Below are 19372 nucleotides of genomic sequence, written 5' to 3'. Positions count from 1 at the left end.
GCTCGTGTGCACTGACGTAATAACCATCAAACAAGGTTTTTATTTGACCCATTGTGGAAATTCAAAGGAGGAGCTTTATGGCCTAATTTTTTCATCCTAATTACAACGAGCTAGACAGATAGTAGATAAAGTTATCTGTTGCACACTCCCTGCTCTAGATCAAAAAGTTTTCTCAATGTGCTATCCCAGTGCACCTATTTGACTGAGGTCACCCTTCTCTCATTTTGACGGGCAGAAAGATCTGGCCTCTGTGGTCACCGTCCAACCTCAGTCAGCCGGCGAAGCCTTCTGACTGCACCAGTCCAGCTGACACATTATTATCAGTAATATACCAGTACATCTCACCGGCATCCTCCACATCACAGAGTTGAAATAATGAGGCTATTACTTAAAGGGCAGTTTCACCCAAAAAAATATCTACTCACCTTTATGCTGATGGGGAGTTTGGTGAAGTTTCTGTAGACAAGAAAACATTTGTGGAGCTCCACAGCAACACACTATTGCAGCATTCTCCTACACAACTAAAGCAGATGGGATTTGTTTTAAAATATACGTGGGGAGGGGCATGACTATGGCTCCATCCAGCTCATCCATAGTATCCCAAATACAACACAGTTTTGCTATGAAGCTCCAGAAATGTTTGAATTCCAAAACATCACTGGCTCCAGCGTCTCACAAGTGAATATTTGCTGGTTTATTGAGTACTTAGTTGAGTTTTAGACAGTTGTTGATGGCCATTTTGTTTGTACTATTTTCTCACATTCACAAACAGAGAAATGTATTGATTAGATGAGTGTTTTACGTGTTGCGTATCAACAGTAAGTGAAAATAATCCCCAGTGCAGTACTCATTCACACCCTTGTGAAAAACCACAATGAGGTTTTATAACAAAAATAACACATCTTTATTAATGCAGAGTTAGGACGTGCAGTTTGAAGTCAATACTTCATTTTAACATTTCCAGTACCTGTGTGTTCAGACGTGTTCTTCACAAATGCATGTTTTGATTTCATTGAAGTGTGCAGAATCATCAGCTGAGGAAATACATCAGTATAAAGTCAAAGTGACTGTGTGCTCACCATAGAAAACCTAATGATTATCTCCCCACCCATCAATTCACTAAATAACCTCACAGTCAAAATATTTCTTATTGTTTTCCAGGTATGTGTGTACCCTTCAAATTGCACATTATAACTGAGGTCACCTTAACATTAAACAATGATTGCACGATACAGACACATGTAGCAGAAAGTCACATGACCACTGGATAAAACGACACGGTTAATACTTTAAAATATATACGTATTTATACCATGTAGCTTTCAGACATGAACACTGACGCCTGAACACATGATGTGTTCAGGCTGAGCTCCCTCAAATCCCTTCAAAAACACAGACATAAGTGTTACAGAGAGGTGTGTGTGTGTGTGTCTGGCAGAGGCGTTGAAAGAGGAGGCACATCACCCAGAGGGTCACCACTGTGAGCAGGCTGGAGAAAGTGAAACAACCACAGGAGTCCGTCACAAGGGAGCAAGAGACAGACCGCAGCCTGGCAGGGTTACAGCAGGCGGTCAGAGGTGAGGAGGGACGGTCTGCAGGGCGTCCTCAGGTGTACGGTGGATGTTCACGTTCTGGAAAGAAGAACGCATGAGTGTCAGACACCTTTCAGAGTAAATGCTATTACATTTACAATGAGCTCTGCAGTCGTGATCACAGGTATGTCATGCCATGTTGCGTATCTGTTTGCGCTTGTGATAAGCTCTTCTTTTTGTTGATGCACTGTAGTCTCTATACGGCACATTGGCTGTTATGGTTTTCACGACTGTTTGCCATCTGGGGGAAAGTTCAGATTGTTTTAATGACGGACCTGCAGCTGATTCAACCTCTTTCGAACTGTGCCAGATGTTTCGTAAAGTGTGAGATTACAAGAACACTTTCATAGCTGACAACACAAGTGTTCTCATGATGTGTTTATTCTCATCACACCATCATGTACACGGAAGCCTTATAACAAAGTCCCAAACTCTTCTCTGCAGTTGTTTTCTCTCTAAATCTAGGCAGAAAGAAATCTGAGACAGTGAGTGTTTTGTTCAAGCTGATGAATGGCAGCACTTTCTTATGCACCGCAGTGGAGCCTTTGCATATGAATGAATGGGGAAATCTGAGTCTTGTTTGCACAGCAGAGAAAGCAGGAAGGGCACTGCACTGAACGTCTGATGTGTAGATAGGAATAGGAAGGAAATAGTCGACCTCTTTTGATGACAAGCTAGCACAAGCAAGAGGCATCCAGCTTTTTCCTAAATCGCACTTTCACTTTCAACGTAGGCCAAAAACTCGGAGAAAACTGCATTCATGTCAAACTTTCTAAAATGAAGCACGAGAAGAGTGTGGTGAGGATGCATGACATGGTTGAGTGGAGTTTATTTAAAAACATTTAACAGAAATATTGCCTTCATTCTGATCATTGAATAGACTTTAAGAACCTTCACACTGTTGAACACAAAAGAGAAAAACAAAGTACGTCTGTAATCTTCATTAGACAGTGTTAGACATCCTTATGACTAGAGACAGGCTCTAACAGAGGACAATGACTGAGGAGATAAACAGTTGATTTTTATGTGCAAAATATGAAAAAGCACAACCTTTTTGTTGTGCAGTGCTACTAAGATTAAGATTAAAGTGTCCTGACTACTACTAACAAAAATAAAAAGTGAATGAGACACTGGTTTAAGTTAAAATAGTTTAGAAATCAGTTCAACAGAAAAGATCAAGGAGAAAATAAACTACACGTAATCACTGCTTCAACAAACAAGGTGCCGGAGTTTCATTGTTTCACAGTTGGGATTACAGCATCAGTTCAAAAAGAAAAAAAAACTTCATCCGCTTTTCATTGATTCTCCAAAAATGGGAGAATGTGCACGACACAGGATCCATGTCATAGGATTAATAATCAAAATTAGAAACTGGATTCCAGTCAATTACCACCACCATCATCACGTCTTAAAGTATAAGTGGAGGAAAAAACAAGACAAGAGCGGTGAAGAGAGATTCGATCGAAGGAAGGTGGAGAAGAAAAGACTAGAGGTTGAGGAGTTTTGGCAGGTTCATTGTGCGTCTGAAGGGTTGAGTGTGCGTAAAGGAGGGTAAAGGGGGGTGGGGGTGGGCAGAGGGGTACTGCCTCATTGGTGAGCTGGCACTGTTAGCAAAGCCTCCTTTGACATCCGCGACACTTCTACGTTCTGTTTGATAAAACAAAAAACAAAGAGGGGGAGGGATCAAAACACAGGGGAGATATGAAATCCACTGCACACACTGCACTGATAATTTCACCCTAAATAAATTAAGTTTAGTCATTATCAACCCACAGCGACACAGATGCAAAACATTTCTGGAACGTCACAGCTGAACAGTGTAACAGCATTCTCCTAAACCTGAAGTAGGTGCACAAGCTTGACCGTGCTTAGAGGGGGTGAATATTGTCATTTCAAGTAAATCTGGGATCTTTGGGCTTCTGGAGGATCACGCTGTATGGCTGTATGGAATGCTGCAACGTTGTTTTACCATGATGCTCGAAATGATTTGTGGACTACAAATGTTGTGTACAGTGACTAAACTGTCATTTTTGGGAGAACCTATCCTTTAAATTAAGAGGTTGAGGTTTTAGTTAATCAGCCTTCTTTGCCAGTTATGTGGTTATCAAAGTTGAATAAAACTACAACTTCAGGCTTTTCTAATTTTTCTTAGAAAAACTCAGAGAGACAGTCTGTCGGCTACCAAGACATGAGTAATTTAATATCCAAAACAAGGGATTTACAGGTAATGAGGGGTAATGTAAAAATCCCAACCTTCACCTGAATGAGTGTGAAGTGTCAAATTATCTTGATTGTACTGATTTTTTAAAGAATTACATACTATGACATTACCAATACTCAGTATGTTTTCTGTCATAATGCATTTGCACTGTGACAGGTATATTTCAATGAGAACCGTCGCTGGCTCTACAACTATGACTGTGTGACTATTCTGATCAGTGCTTTTCAGCATTAATGCCTGTATGAGATGGTTACATCATCCACTCAGAGGAATGTTTGTCTAAAGGGTGTGAGGGTGAATGGCAATAGGAGCATAAGTCAATGTCTCTAATAATATATAACCCAACCAAATCCTTCTCTGAGTTCATTAATTTTTCATACCATTGCTCATAAAAAACATGGCCATCAGAATGAACTGCTGAAAAACAAATCTACAATGTATTTGATGATGTGACATTCAGCACCTGAGCACCGACTTGTTTGTGAATATACACTGTAAAAATGGGCCAGTTATACTGTGTGTGTGGTATGATGTTATACTGTGTGTGTGGTATGATGTTATACCCACCTCTGGTCTTTCTCGGTGTGTGTTGACTGCATCCACATTTAAGCAGATGGACTCCACCTTACAGCCTGAGTACCATAAAAGAAGTTGGGTTTCAGTAGTTCAAGGTGGAAGATATATTTATTTAAAATTATTACTCATTAGAAATAGATTTGTTATGTGTATTAATTGCTGACAGGAGAGCAGTCCTACCATAGGCCACCGGCGTTAGCTTCAGCACAGTGTGCAGTGGGCACTTCAGGTATGGCAGCTCTTCTGCAGGAAGACAAACACATAAAACCCAACGGTTCATGAAACTACCCAAACATGGAACAAGGAAGAAGGATGTTCAGGTGCAATTTTTCCTAACAAGACCAACAGCCCACTTTGTAGTTTCATCTGCATCTGGTAACGTGACATGTGAAGCTCCGTCTTGAGTAGTTCTAGTTGAACAATCCTGGTCTCAAATTATTATTATCATGGTCTCAAAGTATCGATACTTGAAGAAACCAGGGAGTGTTATTTGGGGAGAAATGTATCACAATAACAGTTCAACAAACTTATACATTCAGAAAACTGTGTTGGCAGTGTCTCATTAACCACTGGTATGATTTATGTGGCCGATATCTTCATCCTTTTTAAACTTTACTTTGTGTTTCAAGGAAAATGATTCATTTTTATTTAATTTGTTTCCAGGTGGCTTAAGACATGGTGCCTTTGCTGCTGTAAATACTGCTGCTCTAGAAACAATATTTGGCTATATTAAACAAACAATTGTAGTCCTGCTTTGAATTCATTGTATTTTCAATAATGACATTAATTTAATTTGCAATTGTTGTTAAATAATATAATATCTGATATGACTAACTATCAATGTACTTAGATAAGCAGTAGCAGCATACCCATTGCTAAACCCGAGTTATAATTCACACCATTGTAGTATAAAAATCAGAGAGCCACTGAATTATTTTTAATCTGACACAATTGCTAGAGTGACCTGGTCTACAACATGGAATTCAGGTCAGTCAGCCAGGAGTAAAACACTCTTCTCCATCTGGGCACTCTGGAAGTATGTCACAGCTTTACACTGAATTTGTTACAGTGTACCAAAACATTTTATCCAGTGCCTTAGTTACAACCAGGCATAAAAACTGATGTTACATACTTCTACTTAGGCAGTGCAACAAGTCAAACTGCCTGACAACAAACTCTGAAGAAGTCAACGAAACAGTATTTAGTCTTATTTGTGCACATTTCAGTATATGTGATGAAGTTCCTTTTGAAGGCTTGCTCCCTGAGGTTCAGTTGAAGGACTGACCTGCAGTCTTGTCCAGGAAATAGGCCAACAGGCAGCGCATTACGGCCTGGTGACAGATGACCAGAACATTCTCCTGCCGCTCCAGCTCCATGATGACTGGCTCCAACCGCTGCACCAGGTCCTCATAGGACTGAATCAGAACAGAGACAAAAACAGGCAATCAGATAGGTGGAAAGCAAAGTGCTCCATTTCTAGAAACAAAACTGAGAAAGACCTGTGAATCTGTAAATTCAATACAATCTGTTCTCTTCAAATATTCTGCTGAATAATCACTCTCAAATAAACAAGATTGACCTTTTAGCAAGTGGAGAAATCAATACAAGCTGTCTGGACCAACACTAGTTTTAACAAGATTCCCTAAAGTCCTGTATCAGCACTGTCCACCTGGGCAGACAACTAATGCCCACATCCATCCTCCTGTGTCAGACTAATGGAGAGGTAATGGGATGAACTAAAGGTGAGAACAGACTAGCGGGCATTTAGACCCCCAGCACACAACCTGACCAAACAGTTTTCACGCAGGCATGCACGCACGCATGCACACACACACGCATACACAGACACACAAATGTGAAGCCTTTGTTCATTGTCATCTGGTGTTAAGCCAAATCTGTCTGAGACGCGGCTCGGCCAAGCTGAGGCTCATTAGCAGAGCGCAAGTGGCCAGTAGCCATCTGGAATCTGTGTAATTGTGTTTGTGGTTACGTGTGTGTCATTATATTCACAAAGGACGACTCAGCATTTCGGAAATTTCAAAATTTAAACAAAGACACACTGTCTGTCCCCAAGCATGCTATCTCGGCATTTACATGAAACACCATAGTTACATAACTACATTGCATGATTAGACAAGACCGAACGTGACATTTCAGAGACTGACCTCTCCTTTCGGGTAGCGATAGCGGTATTTGTCCTGGTCCCTCAGAGCAAACTCCAGAGGATAGTGGTCCTGGATCTCCTCGTACATCATTTCCTCACAGACGCCCTAAAATGACACCGTGCACAGATCAAACTCCATCAACGCTGCACACATGCAAGCCAACAGCTGTGCTTATCAATCAAGAACGTGGCACTCACTGCATCAATCTCGTTCAGGACCTTCCACTGCTCGTAGGGCACACTGAGGGCCTCGGCTGTCTGGATGGTTCTCTTCATCTGACTGGTCCATACCTTCAGGTCACTGATGCCCTGTGACTGGATGAACTGGCTCAGCTTTTTCCCAAACTGCAGGGAGAAGAAAAACGTTTTTATATAACTGACCCAGTCTGCTTAAAACAAACAGCTTTGCAGACATACAGTATCTCTTGTTAAAAAAGATTTATATACATCTTTGCCTCTGGGTGTGAGGCCTGAGTCTCCTCCGATTCGACCCTTGACATTGAGCTCGCTCTCGCCGTGGCGGCACAGATAGATGGAGCGTGGCGTGATGTGGATGTTCATGAGGTAGTAGACAATCCGGCTCTGGATGTGGTCCAAAACCCTGTTGACCAAATACCGCTGACCCACGTCCATGATTTTGATGTAGGAGAGATCTCTGAGGGGAGAGCAGAGACATTAAGCCTTTTGTGCAACATTGTATGATATGACTGATCCAGAACCACGTTACAGATCTGAGTAACCATGCATTGTTAGTACTATAAGAATATTAATTAATAACTGCATAACCATATTAAGAAGCTAAAAATCTCAGAATAAGTGAAAACTATGCTAAAGTATGTGTGCTGCTGTATTTTACTATTAGGCAAAAAGCAAGCAAATGCTTACGTCAGACTTTATTTTAAACAATGGAGCAGTGTGGGCACTGATACAGGCAACTATACTGCATTATTGATGTCACAAGAACCGTTGGAATATATCTGCTGACATAAAGGAAAGCCACCAAACTAAAGTTCATAATAATGTTTTTAAAACTTCTCATTTACTAATCTCGCTATAGCCCATTATTTGTTTTTCCAGTTTCACCTCTCTCCACAGCAGCTTTCCCCTCACCTGTCCAGGACTTCATCCAGTGTCTCGTAGGAGTTTTCATAACACTTGATCCTCTTCATGAAATCTTCCACTGCTTCTTCAGTGTTACAGTTGGTGTAGTCAGGGCTACCCAGCTTCACTTGCTAAACAGAGAAACAGCAGAGGACTGAGTACATTCATTTATTAGTTCATTTTCTCTTGAGATAAAATGAACAGATATACTCGAGACACTCACCACTATGTTTTCCTGAATGACATCTGGGTCTTCACACACAGACTCAACAAAGAAAACCTGAGGAAAGAGGAGGAACAAATCCAGATTAGTGTGAAGGCCAACACACTGTGTAACCTCCCTGAATTTTGACCCAGCAATTTACCTTAAAGCCATTCTGCTCTGCAAACTGGATGATGGTTTCCCTCCTTTCTCTGGTGGTGTTTGTTGCATCGAACACCTGCTCAAAACATACAGGACAGTAACAGATTAGCTTTATTTGACTAGCCCCAAACATCTCATCTCACTAATACACAATCTAACACTTGACCCACCGCAACTTGGCCTCCTTGTTCTGTCAGATACTGTCGCACATCGTTCAACGCGGCTGAAGCACACTGTCTGTAGAGATCATAAAGATGTAAATGTCACATGGTTGGCAGATGAGTAAATTGTTAAAGCTGTTAGATACCAGTTGCCACCCTTACCGTCTGATCTTTAACCCCTCCTCATTGTCAGGACGGAAGAACTCAAAGGACTTGTAGATCTTCATACACTCTCTCCTGTACTGCCCAACATTGAACTCTATGGGTAAGACAGAAGCAAGGACACTTGAGTTCATCTTTCTGTTGTGATGTACGTACCGAATCAACTCCCTTTATCCACTAGATTTGACGTTTCTACAACTGTGTCTTATATCACTGAAGCATGTAATCATTGAGATTACAATCCTGAATAAACGTACCTCTGGTGGGCACTCCGATCCAGTTAAGATAGCGGGTCAGCTTCTTGGAGATATAGGTCTTCCCCCTGGCAGGAAGGCCTACTGTCACAATCAGGGTGGGACAGTTGGTCATGCATACTGGAATGAAAAAAGGAGAGAGCAAAGGCAGCCTCAGTCATATGCTGATGATCACACATAATACACATGGACGATGTAATACTGACCCGTAACACCTTGGTCAAAGAATATTAGTGCCTCTCAAGGTTTTGTTCGGCAAGTTTTTCACAGCCATTGCAGTATAAACCATGCCCGTACGCTATTTCGCGTATTACATAATAAGACAAAGATATACAGATTTAATATTAACTTCAGATTGTCCTTATTGGCACGTATAACCCAATGTTATCACACCACACTGATGATATGGTCAATGAAGTGCAGACATGTCCCAGACATTGTGAAACACTGCAGTTAAACCACATGTCACATCTGGGAAGAAGGGACAGCTACACAAATTTCCACACTCGTTGTGTGCGCAGATGACTGGGTCAGAGAGCATGATGTGTTACTTCACCATGTACCTTCTTGCAAGATAATGTCGACGTTTTTAAATTGCCCGTCTGCAAAAGCAGGAGTAAGGACACAACCTGTCCACTGCATGCATGTTTGGAGACAATGAACATTAAGTTACTTTCTTCAACTAACTCCCTAATGTCAAGATTTCTTTATTTCCTTGGCGTGTTATTACCTATGCCAACGAATTTAAAAAAAACCCAACAACAACAACAAAAAAAAAACACCACCACCACCAATTTACCCAATACAAACTCATGATTTCATTAGCATTTTAGAGTCTATATGCGCAAACATCCCATCTCCATCAGACCTCTAACCCCACACTAACCTACCCTCAGCCTCAGCCTGACCCTGCAGAGAAGATCAATGTGAGCGTAGACAGAAATGCACAGGGCGAATCACTCACATGACTGCAGGGACACAATTCCTGTTTACTAACAGCTGGTGCTTGACTTGGCACACGGTAACAATGAGATAAACATCCCTCGTAGTGCCAGTCTTTTCCCCTCGATGCGAGCAGACTTCATCCGTGCGACCACCCAATGAATCCTTATATAACGGTGCGAACCAGATGAAGACAGCAGCAGCAGCGGCGGGACGTCTGAACCACGAGCTGTGCTCTTGGCGCTCATCAGAACCATAGCTACGTTAGCTAGCACATCACACACATTGAGTTGAAAATGTAACGCTAGGGGGGCGGATTAGCATGGATTATATCTGTGCCACCGTCGGTCCGACTGCGTACTCACAAATGCGAACAAACCGTAAACAGGTAAATTCATTGTTTGTTACACAATACGCCACAGGTGACACAGCTGTACGCGCCAACGCCAACAACTGCCGCCACGTTGTAATACGCACCCTTTCTTTGAGAAATGTGTTTTTCGGGAAGGCCATTTTTACACGGCATCCAGATCTTCTTCAGGGGGTTTTGGGTGAGTTCCCGCGGAATGGAAGGCGCTTTGTCCTCCATTCCGTCTTGCTGTGAGCTGGAAGCAGCCGCGCCGGGAACACGGGACCTTTTCCCGTGATGCTGCTCTGAAGGTGACCGGTGTTTCATCGGCGGGGCTCTGCGGGGATGGAGACAGCCCCGGTGGTCGCCGGTGTCTCCCTCTCTCTCTTTCGCTGGGCTGCTGTCACGTGCTCCGGTCTGGCCACAGTCAAAATCAACGGTCGGCCGTAAAGACGGCAGTACGGGCGCAGCGTATATTCTACAGTGACATCACTGTGCTGAGCGAACAGCCGCAAAAGGGCGCAAGGACATTTTCAGGCCATGAAAACCAATGTAGCGAGGCCGCGACAACAGCACGACTGTTTGACCATGGAGCCTCGGCACTAAAAATGACATGTGTGGTAATGTTCCTCTATTTAAAACTGTGAAATTATGCTAGTTTGAATGAGACAATTGTTTCTACATGTGGCAGCAGGAGAGGAAGAGGTGTAACTAAGTACAGTAATGATGCTGCATGGAGCTGATCATTCGTATTGTTACTCTTTTCAGCTCTAACTAGTCAAGATCTCTGCTGTGAAAAAGGCCGTGGCTATTATTTAGCAGCCACACTAGAGCAGAAAAGTGATTTCGTCACTTTGTTTTAAAAGCGGTGTTAAATACTTTTTAACCTCTTGGTGGCAGCAGGACAGCATATACAAAACCATAATTACTTCTGAGTTATTATGAGTTACACATCCAGCAGACACAGACCGTCATTAGCACTCATTTTAAAACCGCAATTCGCCACTCGATGTGTGTCAAGTATTCAATCTGCATTCCAGCTCTTGTTCTCCACCAACCCCTGAGGGAGATATCTGTCCGCTGTTTGCATCTGTCATCTTTTACAGCCTCTTCTTCACTCATAACATCTGCCTGCTATGGCTAAAAACAAGATTGATGAGAGCAGTGGGAGATAATCAAAAACATTAAAGTCATAAAAATGCTAACTTAATGAGCTGAAAGACACTAAAGTGCTCCGCAGAGCCAGAGGGAAGTGCATTTGAGAGATAATTCTGTCAATCTCCTCTCACACTGCTACATTTAGATAAAAGAATAATGATCAGTTCAATGGGAAAAAAAATGTTTGAATGGAGGAACGGGTCTCAACTCACAATAGACCCCGATAGCTTTTGGTAAGGATCTGAATAAAGGGACAGATCCAGGATTTTTTAACTCGCCCTCTTGAACATTGCGACAGAGGTGTTTTGTTTTCCATTATCGATGATTTCTCAGGATCCTGATGAAAAAAACTCAGGCACATTTAGCTGGCAGGGTACAGCAACTTACTGAGGCTAAAGGGGAACTTAAGGCCTTGGCTGAGTTATTTACTCTGAGTGCAATTACAGTTAGGAATGAGTTTGCTGACTGATGTAGTCTGCATAGGCTATATCCTTAATGGAAACAAGAGCAAACAAGACACACAACCAGCTAATTAGCACAAAAACTCTTTTGTCTGTCTTTCTACAGTTCATGCAGCAGAGAGTGATTCCTCGTAGAACTCCTCAGGGTGCTGTCTAAAGGTTAAGGAGGTCAAGGTGGTGAGTTGGCTATTTAAAATGCCATCTTTTAAGAAATGATGCACTAATAAATCTTTAAAAACATACTACTGTCACACCAAATCAAATGAATTCTGAGTCAGCAGCAAAGAAATGCAGCTTTAAATGTTTTGCAAGCTTCGTCTATCCAGACGTGCGTCCCCACCTGCTATTTTGCCTTACTTACTGGTGCACTTTGTTTGGTGACCTCACACAATGGTTAGCATAGCTTTAGCTTGTGCTCATGTCTAATCAGCCAGAAACACCAGTATGTGTGTGTGTGTGTGCACATACAACATGTTTTCAGTAGTGCTTAAAGATTGTGGTATGTTTGGCCAAGCATGCTGGTTTGCTTCAGCTGTTGCTTAAGACCTGACCCTGGGCTAAGTTTGCCTATTTTAGAGGATTGCGTTTACAAAATGTAATAATAATGCACACAACCAGTCAGTGCCGTTACTTTAAGCCGAGCTGGCTTCATATCATTAGTATGGGAGTCAGTCCAGACTGGAGAGGCCTTTGTCATTCTGCAGAAAAGTCCGGTGCTCAATTGCAATTCTTCAAACCAACATCTTTTAATGATCTCAGTGGTTTTCTAAATATGGAAAATGGCTTTTAGTCATCTGTGCTCTGAACTAAAACCTATTTTGATATAGAACAGAAAGGCCTGGAACAACACAAGACAACTTCCTGGGTGTTACGGACAGACTACAAATTTAGCACATTTTAAATATTGATTAAAAGATTCAAAAATATTAGTAAAAGTAATACAACAGTAATAACATTAAGGAGAGCTGACTTTCATTTAGCTGCTTCACTTTCAAGGTCCTGGTATAATATAAATATATATATATATATATATATATATACACACACACACACACACACCTGGGAGTGCATAAAAATAAAATCACTTCACTTGTCTTTCTTGCCCTAGAAATACAGAAACACGGGCACATCAGCACAACATGGCCACATACTGCAGGCCCACCTGAGTCACACACACCTGGTGCCCAAAGTGTCTGAGTGGGCATTACTCATTATAACCACAGATTTACCTACTAAAATATTATCATTGCTACTGCACACAAACATATATCAGTGTATGAATGAAATAAAAACTCAGAATGGGGGGTGTACACTGTCCATTGATCATTAATGTGCCCAACATGACTGTAGCTCACACACATGCCGGCTCGCTGTCACACTGTAGGGATTTACTGGGACACTTGGATGGAAAACAGAGCCGTTAAAGTTATTAGTGATTTCTGTGACTCTTTTCTCTTTGGCGACGAAAAGTGAAAAAGACCAGTTTTCTCCACACAAAGCTCATTATCTAATGTACATCAAGTTTTCACGACATCCCTTTTAATAAGCATCTCACAAATTGACTAACATTTTCTTTCTGGAGCTGACGCCTTACACTCGTCCTGACACTGACACTGTCCATGAGATGGCAGCATTACACTCCCTGTCTGTAAGTTGACCCAGGCTTGTAAACTCACAGAGTAAAAGAGAGGCCTGTAATTCATTCCAGCTCAACAGATTTTATATCTCCTAAAGATGTAATGCTGTTCAGTGATCAGAGTCTAACGTTCTGTCCATCTCAGGTAAATGGACTGCCTCTTAAATTCAGTCGAGCACATCTTCACCGTCACAATGGCCAAAGAAACGAGCGTAGAGGTAAATCTGCACCACACTAACACAGTGACAGCAACGACTTGACATGGTAAACTTTACACAGATGGGTCTTTTTGCACAAGCGTTGGACTGACACATACACTGCACAGGTGTTGCCTGGTGATGGGTCGCTGCACATTTTCAGGTTAGTAGGCCCATCTGTTCTCCTGTTTATGTGTTCCTCGTGGCCTTATCTGATCCACTGATTATATTAAGCTTCAGAGTCAGTCTAGGTGGTGGAGTAACAGAGCCTGTGACCTAAATATGGTGCGATGGAGGGTTTCTAATTAAAAAAGCTCCTTCTCTCTCAAATTCCCTGACTGCTAGTACACTAGAATACACGCCGGGTTCATCAGGTCTTCAAATAAATGGCACACTCTCTGATTCATCTTTAATGTTTGCAGCCGGCTGGTAAGGAGTTTTAAAGAAACTCTTTTGAACAGTGGCACACAGTGTGAAGTAGCTGATCTTATCTACACACAGCTCAGGTGGCCTGTGTTAGGACAGCAGTCACTCACTCACGCTCATGTGCAGTGACTGTCAGAGGAGGTGTCCTGCATGCTGCACACTGGGACACACAACAGGAAACAGATCTGTGCTCCTCCTCCTCCTCCTCCTCCTCCTCCCAGCAGCTGCCAGGCTCTGGTTGCAGCTAACAGCCTTTAGCCTGTCTTACACCGCACAAGTCATTTACCAATATAGTAGGTAGCTATGTTAAGATCACAGCGGGCAGGGAGGCAGCGATGAGAGACAGAGCTCCATCTCATGAGACACAATCTGAGACTTGACATGTCCTGCATCGCGGCGGCACAGTGCGAGCAGCAGCAGCAACAAGCAGGAACACAACAGAAACAGTCACCTTCGTAAACAGCAGCTCCATCATGATCGCAGGGTGGAGGATTAAAATAACAGCAGCCTTGTGATAAAACACAGCAGGGGGATCGGCTTCAGTCTGTATGAAGCGTTTACAGCTTTACTGAATAATGTCAGCAGCAGCACATAAACATCCGCCTGGCTCTTTATCCTCTGTGTTACTGCACATCTGCTGCTGTCACAATGAGCCTGCTCCCTGTAAGAATCGGTGTCTGTCGCCGGTGGTTGGTATGTGGGGTAAAGGTCTCGGTGACAGCGCCAACACACCGACTCTTGTTTACGTCTTGAAGGGCTGCTCGCCCTGCCTCTCTCTGAGCCCGACGCTCTCTGTCCTCCGCTCAGAGATGCACAATGTAAAGTCGCGCAAGTGTGCCAAAGCGTTCAGAGCGACGTGTCTTACCCGATCTGTCCTGGTTCTGTGTGGGCTTGGGTCGGCTGGAGCAGCCTCTCATCATGGGCGTCTGTGTGATGGAGCGCGGCGGTGTGTGTACGTGCGTCCAACGGCAGCCTGGTGAGCGCTGATGATGATGATGATGATGCTCGTGTGTGTGCGCACACCCCCTGTGTGCGTGTGGGACCTCAGGGCTGGAGGAAGGCTTTCACCAAAACTGGAGGGAGTGAGGTAGCAGCCTACCTGCCCCCTCCGACACCCCACCCACCCTTTGATAGCAGGGAGGTGTGCCCAGCAGCCCTGACGGAGCTGAGCCGTTTCACACACACTGACAGACACACAACTGCACATTGAGCACAAACTGTCCTGTAACCAAACTACAGGCCTCTAACAGGCAGTCCATCAACATTCAACGTTAAAATCCCAGACAATGAGACTTCACAAGGAATAGTCTGTATTTTGTTATAGAAGCCTTAAAGGATAAGTTCACTCAAAAATGACGCTCGCTCATTATCTACGCACCCTGGCACTGGAAAGTCAGGTGAGGTTTTGTCGTCCACAAAACATCTCTGGAGCTTCACAGCAAAGCACCATTGCAGCATTGTAAATGAAGTAGATGGGGACTTGTTTTAAAATGTAAAAACAACAACAACTGAAAGAAAACATAAAGTGGCCCCACAGAATTTGTACAGCATAATCCAAATCTTCAGAAGCACTGAGATCAGAAATTGCTTCGAAAAATGATTATTTGCACACTCGACTCGACATACGGTCGAACTCTAACAGCCAGCCACTTCAGACAGGGTGTGCTAACACTTTGAGCTTAGCAGCTACAGCTACTTTTAAAAGAGTATAAATAACAACTTTTCAAATTAATCTGGGGTCCTGCTGCTTTTGGAGACTTGGATTACACTGGAGAAACTGCTTTGGATCATTTTATATTTTATCTTCAGTCATTTCTATACATTTTAGAAAAAGTCCCCATCTACTGCAGTTGTTAAGCTGTTTTGCTATGAAGCTCCATAAATGTTTTGTGGACTACCACCTGATTTACCATCAGCATGACGGTGAGTAGATAATGATTACATTTACATTCCTGGGTGAACTTTTCCTTTAGATTATTCTATGCCATGTGAGGAATACCATATATTCACTGTTGAATACCGCCCTGCTATGTTTAAGTCCTTCTTGGAATATAAACGGGAGAGTGTTTTCCAGCAAGTCCAACTTGCAGAACTTGTTTCTCTGCAGTGACGGGAAGCGTTCACCCTACATGGACCACTTTATGTCCAATTGTCCTTTTTTAGTTAACATATTTTAAGAGAGCAGAGGCTATTAAAATGAAATTGATTGCAAATTACAACAAATTGATCTACAGCAATCCTCTGTGATGTATCACACTCTCTCTATGGTAAATATAAGGTGTTACTGTCAGGGTGGAGGTAGAGGGTACCACTCTTCCCTTGCTGTATACCTTCCAGTATAGCTCTGACAAACTTGTGATGTGAGGTTTTGTATGTTTGCCTTCTTTATTGTTTGTGTTTTTAGCACTCTCTATTGAAACGTCTGTCTTTGATTGTAATAACTGCTGTATTGTTGTGGCAGTTGCAACAGACACAAAAAGGATTTCTGAAAGTACGATTGCTTAAAATGACAAATTGATGACATCACTTTACACCCCATCACGAGCTGTGATGACACACCTGAATCATTGCTGATGCAGTTTGTTGTTCCAAAGAAGCCGTTTTTCAAGCTGACAAGTTGGGTAAACGCTGAGGTTAAATCTAGGAAGTAAGTTTACCGAGAAGTAATCCACTGGTCCCAGACACGTGACCAAAAAATGCCACGACAGTGAATAATCAGGAGACTTACAGTAAGATCGGTCATATTGTTAGGAAGAACAAAAAAAAAAAATGGCACAGGTCTGACATCACACCTGTGGACACCAGTGCGAATGAGCTTCAGGGCGTCATGGCTCAGATTTTTGTGCTCAGTTTAGACCAATTTAGCAATCGATTAGTTTTCATTTAAGCAAGTTTTCCTTTAATCTGTGTCAGAAACATTACTCAATTTGTTGATGGTGGATCCAGGTTTGGGGGGGGGGGGGTTGGACATTTTAAGTAAGTATCCATGTATAAAAATGTAAGAACTGTAATTTACAGACTGCCTAGCTGTGTCACCCCAGGTGCACAATTCTTTAAAATCATGTACATTTGGTGTCCGAGGGGAAGCACAAGCACTCCTGACATGAAGCTATTTCAGTGACAATAATGATACCCTTATCAGCAGCCTATGATAATAATGACGCTAATTGTCAAGCACAAGGCCTAAAACTATTGGTGTAGGAGACAGTCACACACACACAGAGATAAGCAAAACACATCAGGGAAGTGTCGAGGCCGACATACCATAAAGGCCATGAAACATCCAGAAGGGGAACAAGTGGACGTCCAAAGGGTTCAGACAATGTGAGCAGCAAATGGCAGAGCGGGTCGAAACAGTGGAAGGTCAGATGGCTGTCTCAGCTGACCTCAAACACATTCCTCCCTAAAGGGCAAAGTGATCTCCCCCCCCCAACCCCACCCCACCCATCCTACACTGCCTGTGTGAGCCCCACAGCCAAGCTGCAGGCGGCGCGTCCCCTGCCTAAAAGGAGATAACATAGTGTGAATAGTCATGTGCAGCTGCAATTGGTGGGATGAAGTAGCCAACATGACCCAAATCATTTGGCTCCTTTAATTTGGAATGTCACTTTATTTCCATGACTACAGCAATCAGTTGCAATAATGATCAATATTCGTGACTCCTTCTGCTCCATGCACAAAGATATTTCATCCATGGACAATTTCCATTGCACAGTTCTGAGTGAGATTTGTACGGTGGCCCTGAGGCTCAAAACACTACAATATTTGAGAAACCACATTTAAAAAAACAAACTAAAAGAATTTTCACAAAGAACAATGACATTTCAGATTACAGATTCAGTTTACCGCCGGAAAAGGTGCTCTGATGGCAAGGTAGAATACGCTTAACCTGATATAAATTCGCACCACAGCCGTTTTCCTTTGACATCACGCGCAAGGTTGGAAGTTCAGATTTTGCGATCCTGTGTTCCAGGTTTCAGTCACATAAATGTAAGAATTTGACAGATTGTTATCAATTCAGCGCTCTCTGACCATCAACAATGGAAAGTGAAAATCAGGACTGACATCGAGCTATAGTGCCAGGTAAAACCCTCACATCCTGTTAGCCTCTGCTGGACGTCAGCTGGCGTTGGCATTCAGCCACTTCTGAGTTGACTTTACTGTTTGATAGCATCACACTGTACGATAGGAATTAATTCTGAAATATCAGCACACATCTTCTTCACAATCATTTAAGCCTGGATGTGGGGCGCACTGGATGTTTTCAGACAGTAAATGTCAGCAAGGAAGTGGCTGAATGCTAACCTTAGCAAATGGGTCATCAAAAATGTTGCTTCATCTGGCTTTACCTCCCTCCAGATTTTCGCTATCTTCTCAGTTGTTGATCGCTTGACATGTGGTAAATTGAAATCATCAGATTCATCAGATTCCCCACATCTATACAACATGAAACCAACATGACAGTTTCCCACCAAGAGGGAATGCCCGCTGTGTGAATATGGTCAATTGTTTAGCTTCTTACTCCTGTACTCCTGCTGGTTCTTCAGACTAGGGGTGACCACCATCTGTCTTACCAAACTATGGTCAACCATGGACTATAAGCCCTATAAGCCCACTTCAAAAGACCCAAACTGTCCCTTTAAAACCCTAAAAGCATGTTTGAAAAAACTCATACTGAGGCTGAGAGTAGTACACTGTATAAACAGGAAATTAACCGGCCCCAGGGACTTGGGTCCCATCCAATCACAAACAAGAATGCCTTCTGTAATCTGAAATGTGGTTGGGTTTAGATCCTCAGGGCTGCTGTAGAGTGTAGCCATTATTACAAGAATAGTAGATGTAACAAATTGATACTGCTGTCCTGCACGGGGTGAGACCTGCGTTGAAGTTTCACAGGTGAGAGCAGACAGTTAAATGAATGAATTCCTCTTTATGGCAGTGCCGAGGCCTCTGGTGTTTGTAAACCTCTGGAGGTGGAGAATCAGTGACTTCTGTCAAAGAAATCAAGTGGGAAGTGTACCAGACACTGTTATATCAACACTGTGCAGACGTTACTGATACGTGCTGTAAACATGCCTGCGCCTGCCCACAAAATGGCTGACTAACAAGGGAAAAATACTCGCCACTGACACAACCCCATGATGAAATATGTCATTTGCGACATACTGTAAAGTTCCATCGACAGATGCTCAACTTCTTATTGACTTATTTTGAAAACTTTTGTACTTTCTTCAAAGATGTGGAGCACCAGACAACTAACAACGGCTGGGAGGTCGTGCTCTGTTTGGGCCACGTCTAATAATTGCTGACATCCCATTTTTTCAGCGAGGAAGCCAAGTACTTTTTTATCATTAGCTTCCCCTAACCTATCCCCTAAATACTACAGGGTGACCATGTGATGGAAGTGGGGGAAAGGTCCTTACCATGTAATCTAAACATAATAATGGTGACCTTTTCCAGTTCAACACAAAGTCAGTGGCTGCGTCCCAAATAGCCACTTCACTCCTGCTATTTATAGCAGACTCACAAAGCCTGAGAGGCTCAGTGACAAAAACAATAGTTCCAAAGTCCACAGAACTAAAAACATCCTGCACGAAGACACTCCGGC

The 19372-nt window shown here is 42.8% G+C and overlaps 1 protein-coding gene across 4 annotated transcripts; it reads right to left on the bottom strand.

The window, feature by feature from the left end:
- Window positions 1-880: 880 nt before the first annotated feature.
- pfkfb4a (6-phosphofructo-2-kinase/fructose-2,6-biphosphatase 4a) lies at window positions 881-14807 on the bottom strand. Of its 4 annotated transcripts, none has more exons than XM_037101852.1 (14): window positions 10015-10310; window positions 8599-8715; window positions 8342-8438; window positions 8189-8255; window positions 8020-8094; window positions 7878-7934; window positions 7664-7785; window positions 7001-7208; window positions 6752-6898; window positions 6555-6659; window positions 5675-5804; window positions 4570-4632; window positions 4381-4445; window positions 881-1631 (listed from the first exon to the last, which is right to left on the bottom strand). In XM_037101852.1, the coding sequence occupies exons 1-14, from the start codon at window positions 10211-10213 to the stop codon at window positions 1572-1574; spliced, it is 1512 nt and encodes a 503-aa protein (XP_036957747.1). In that variant the 5' UTR covers window positions 10214-10310; the 3' UTR covers window positions 881-1571. The 4 variants fall into 4 exon arrangements, with proteins under 4 accessions (XP_036957747.1, XP_036957749.1, XP_036957748.1 ...); XM_037101854.1 differs by lacking the exon at window positions 10015-10310 and adding an exon at window positions 14630-14684 and having other exon boundaries at window positions 1572-1631; XM_037101853.1 differs by lacking the exons at window positions 881-1631; window positions 10015-10310 and adding exons at window positions 2392-3239; window positions 14630-14807.
- Between the last annotated feature and the right edge of the window lie 4565 nt (window positions 14808-19372).

The sequence above is a fragment of the Acanthopagrus latus genome, chromosome 6, assembly GCF_904848185.1.
Source record: "Acanthopagrus latus isolate v.2019 chromosome 6, fAcaLat1.1, whole genome shotgun sequence".
Classification (NCBI taxonomy): domain Eukaryota; kingdom Metazoa; phylum Chordata; class Actinopteri; order Spariformes; family Sparidae; genus Acanthopagrus; species Acanthopagrus latus.
This window is presented reverse-complemented; position numbering and strand designations above follow the sequence as displayed.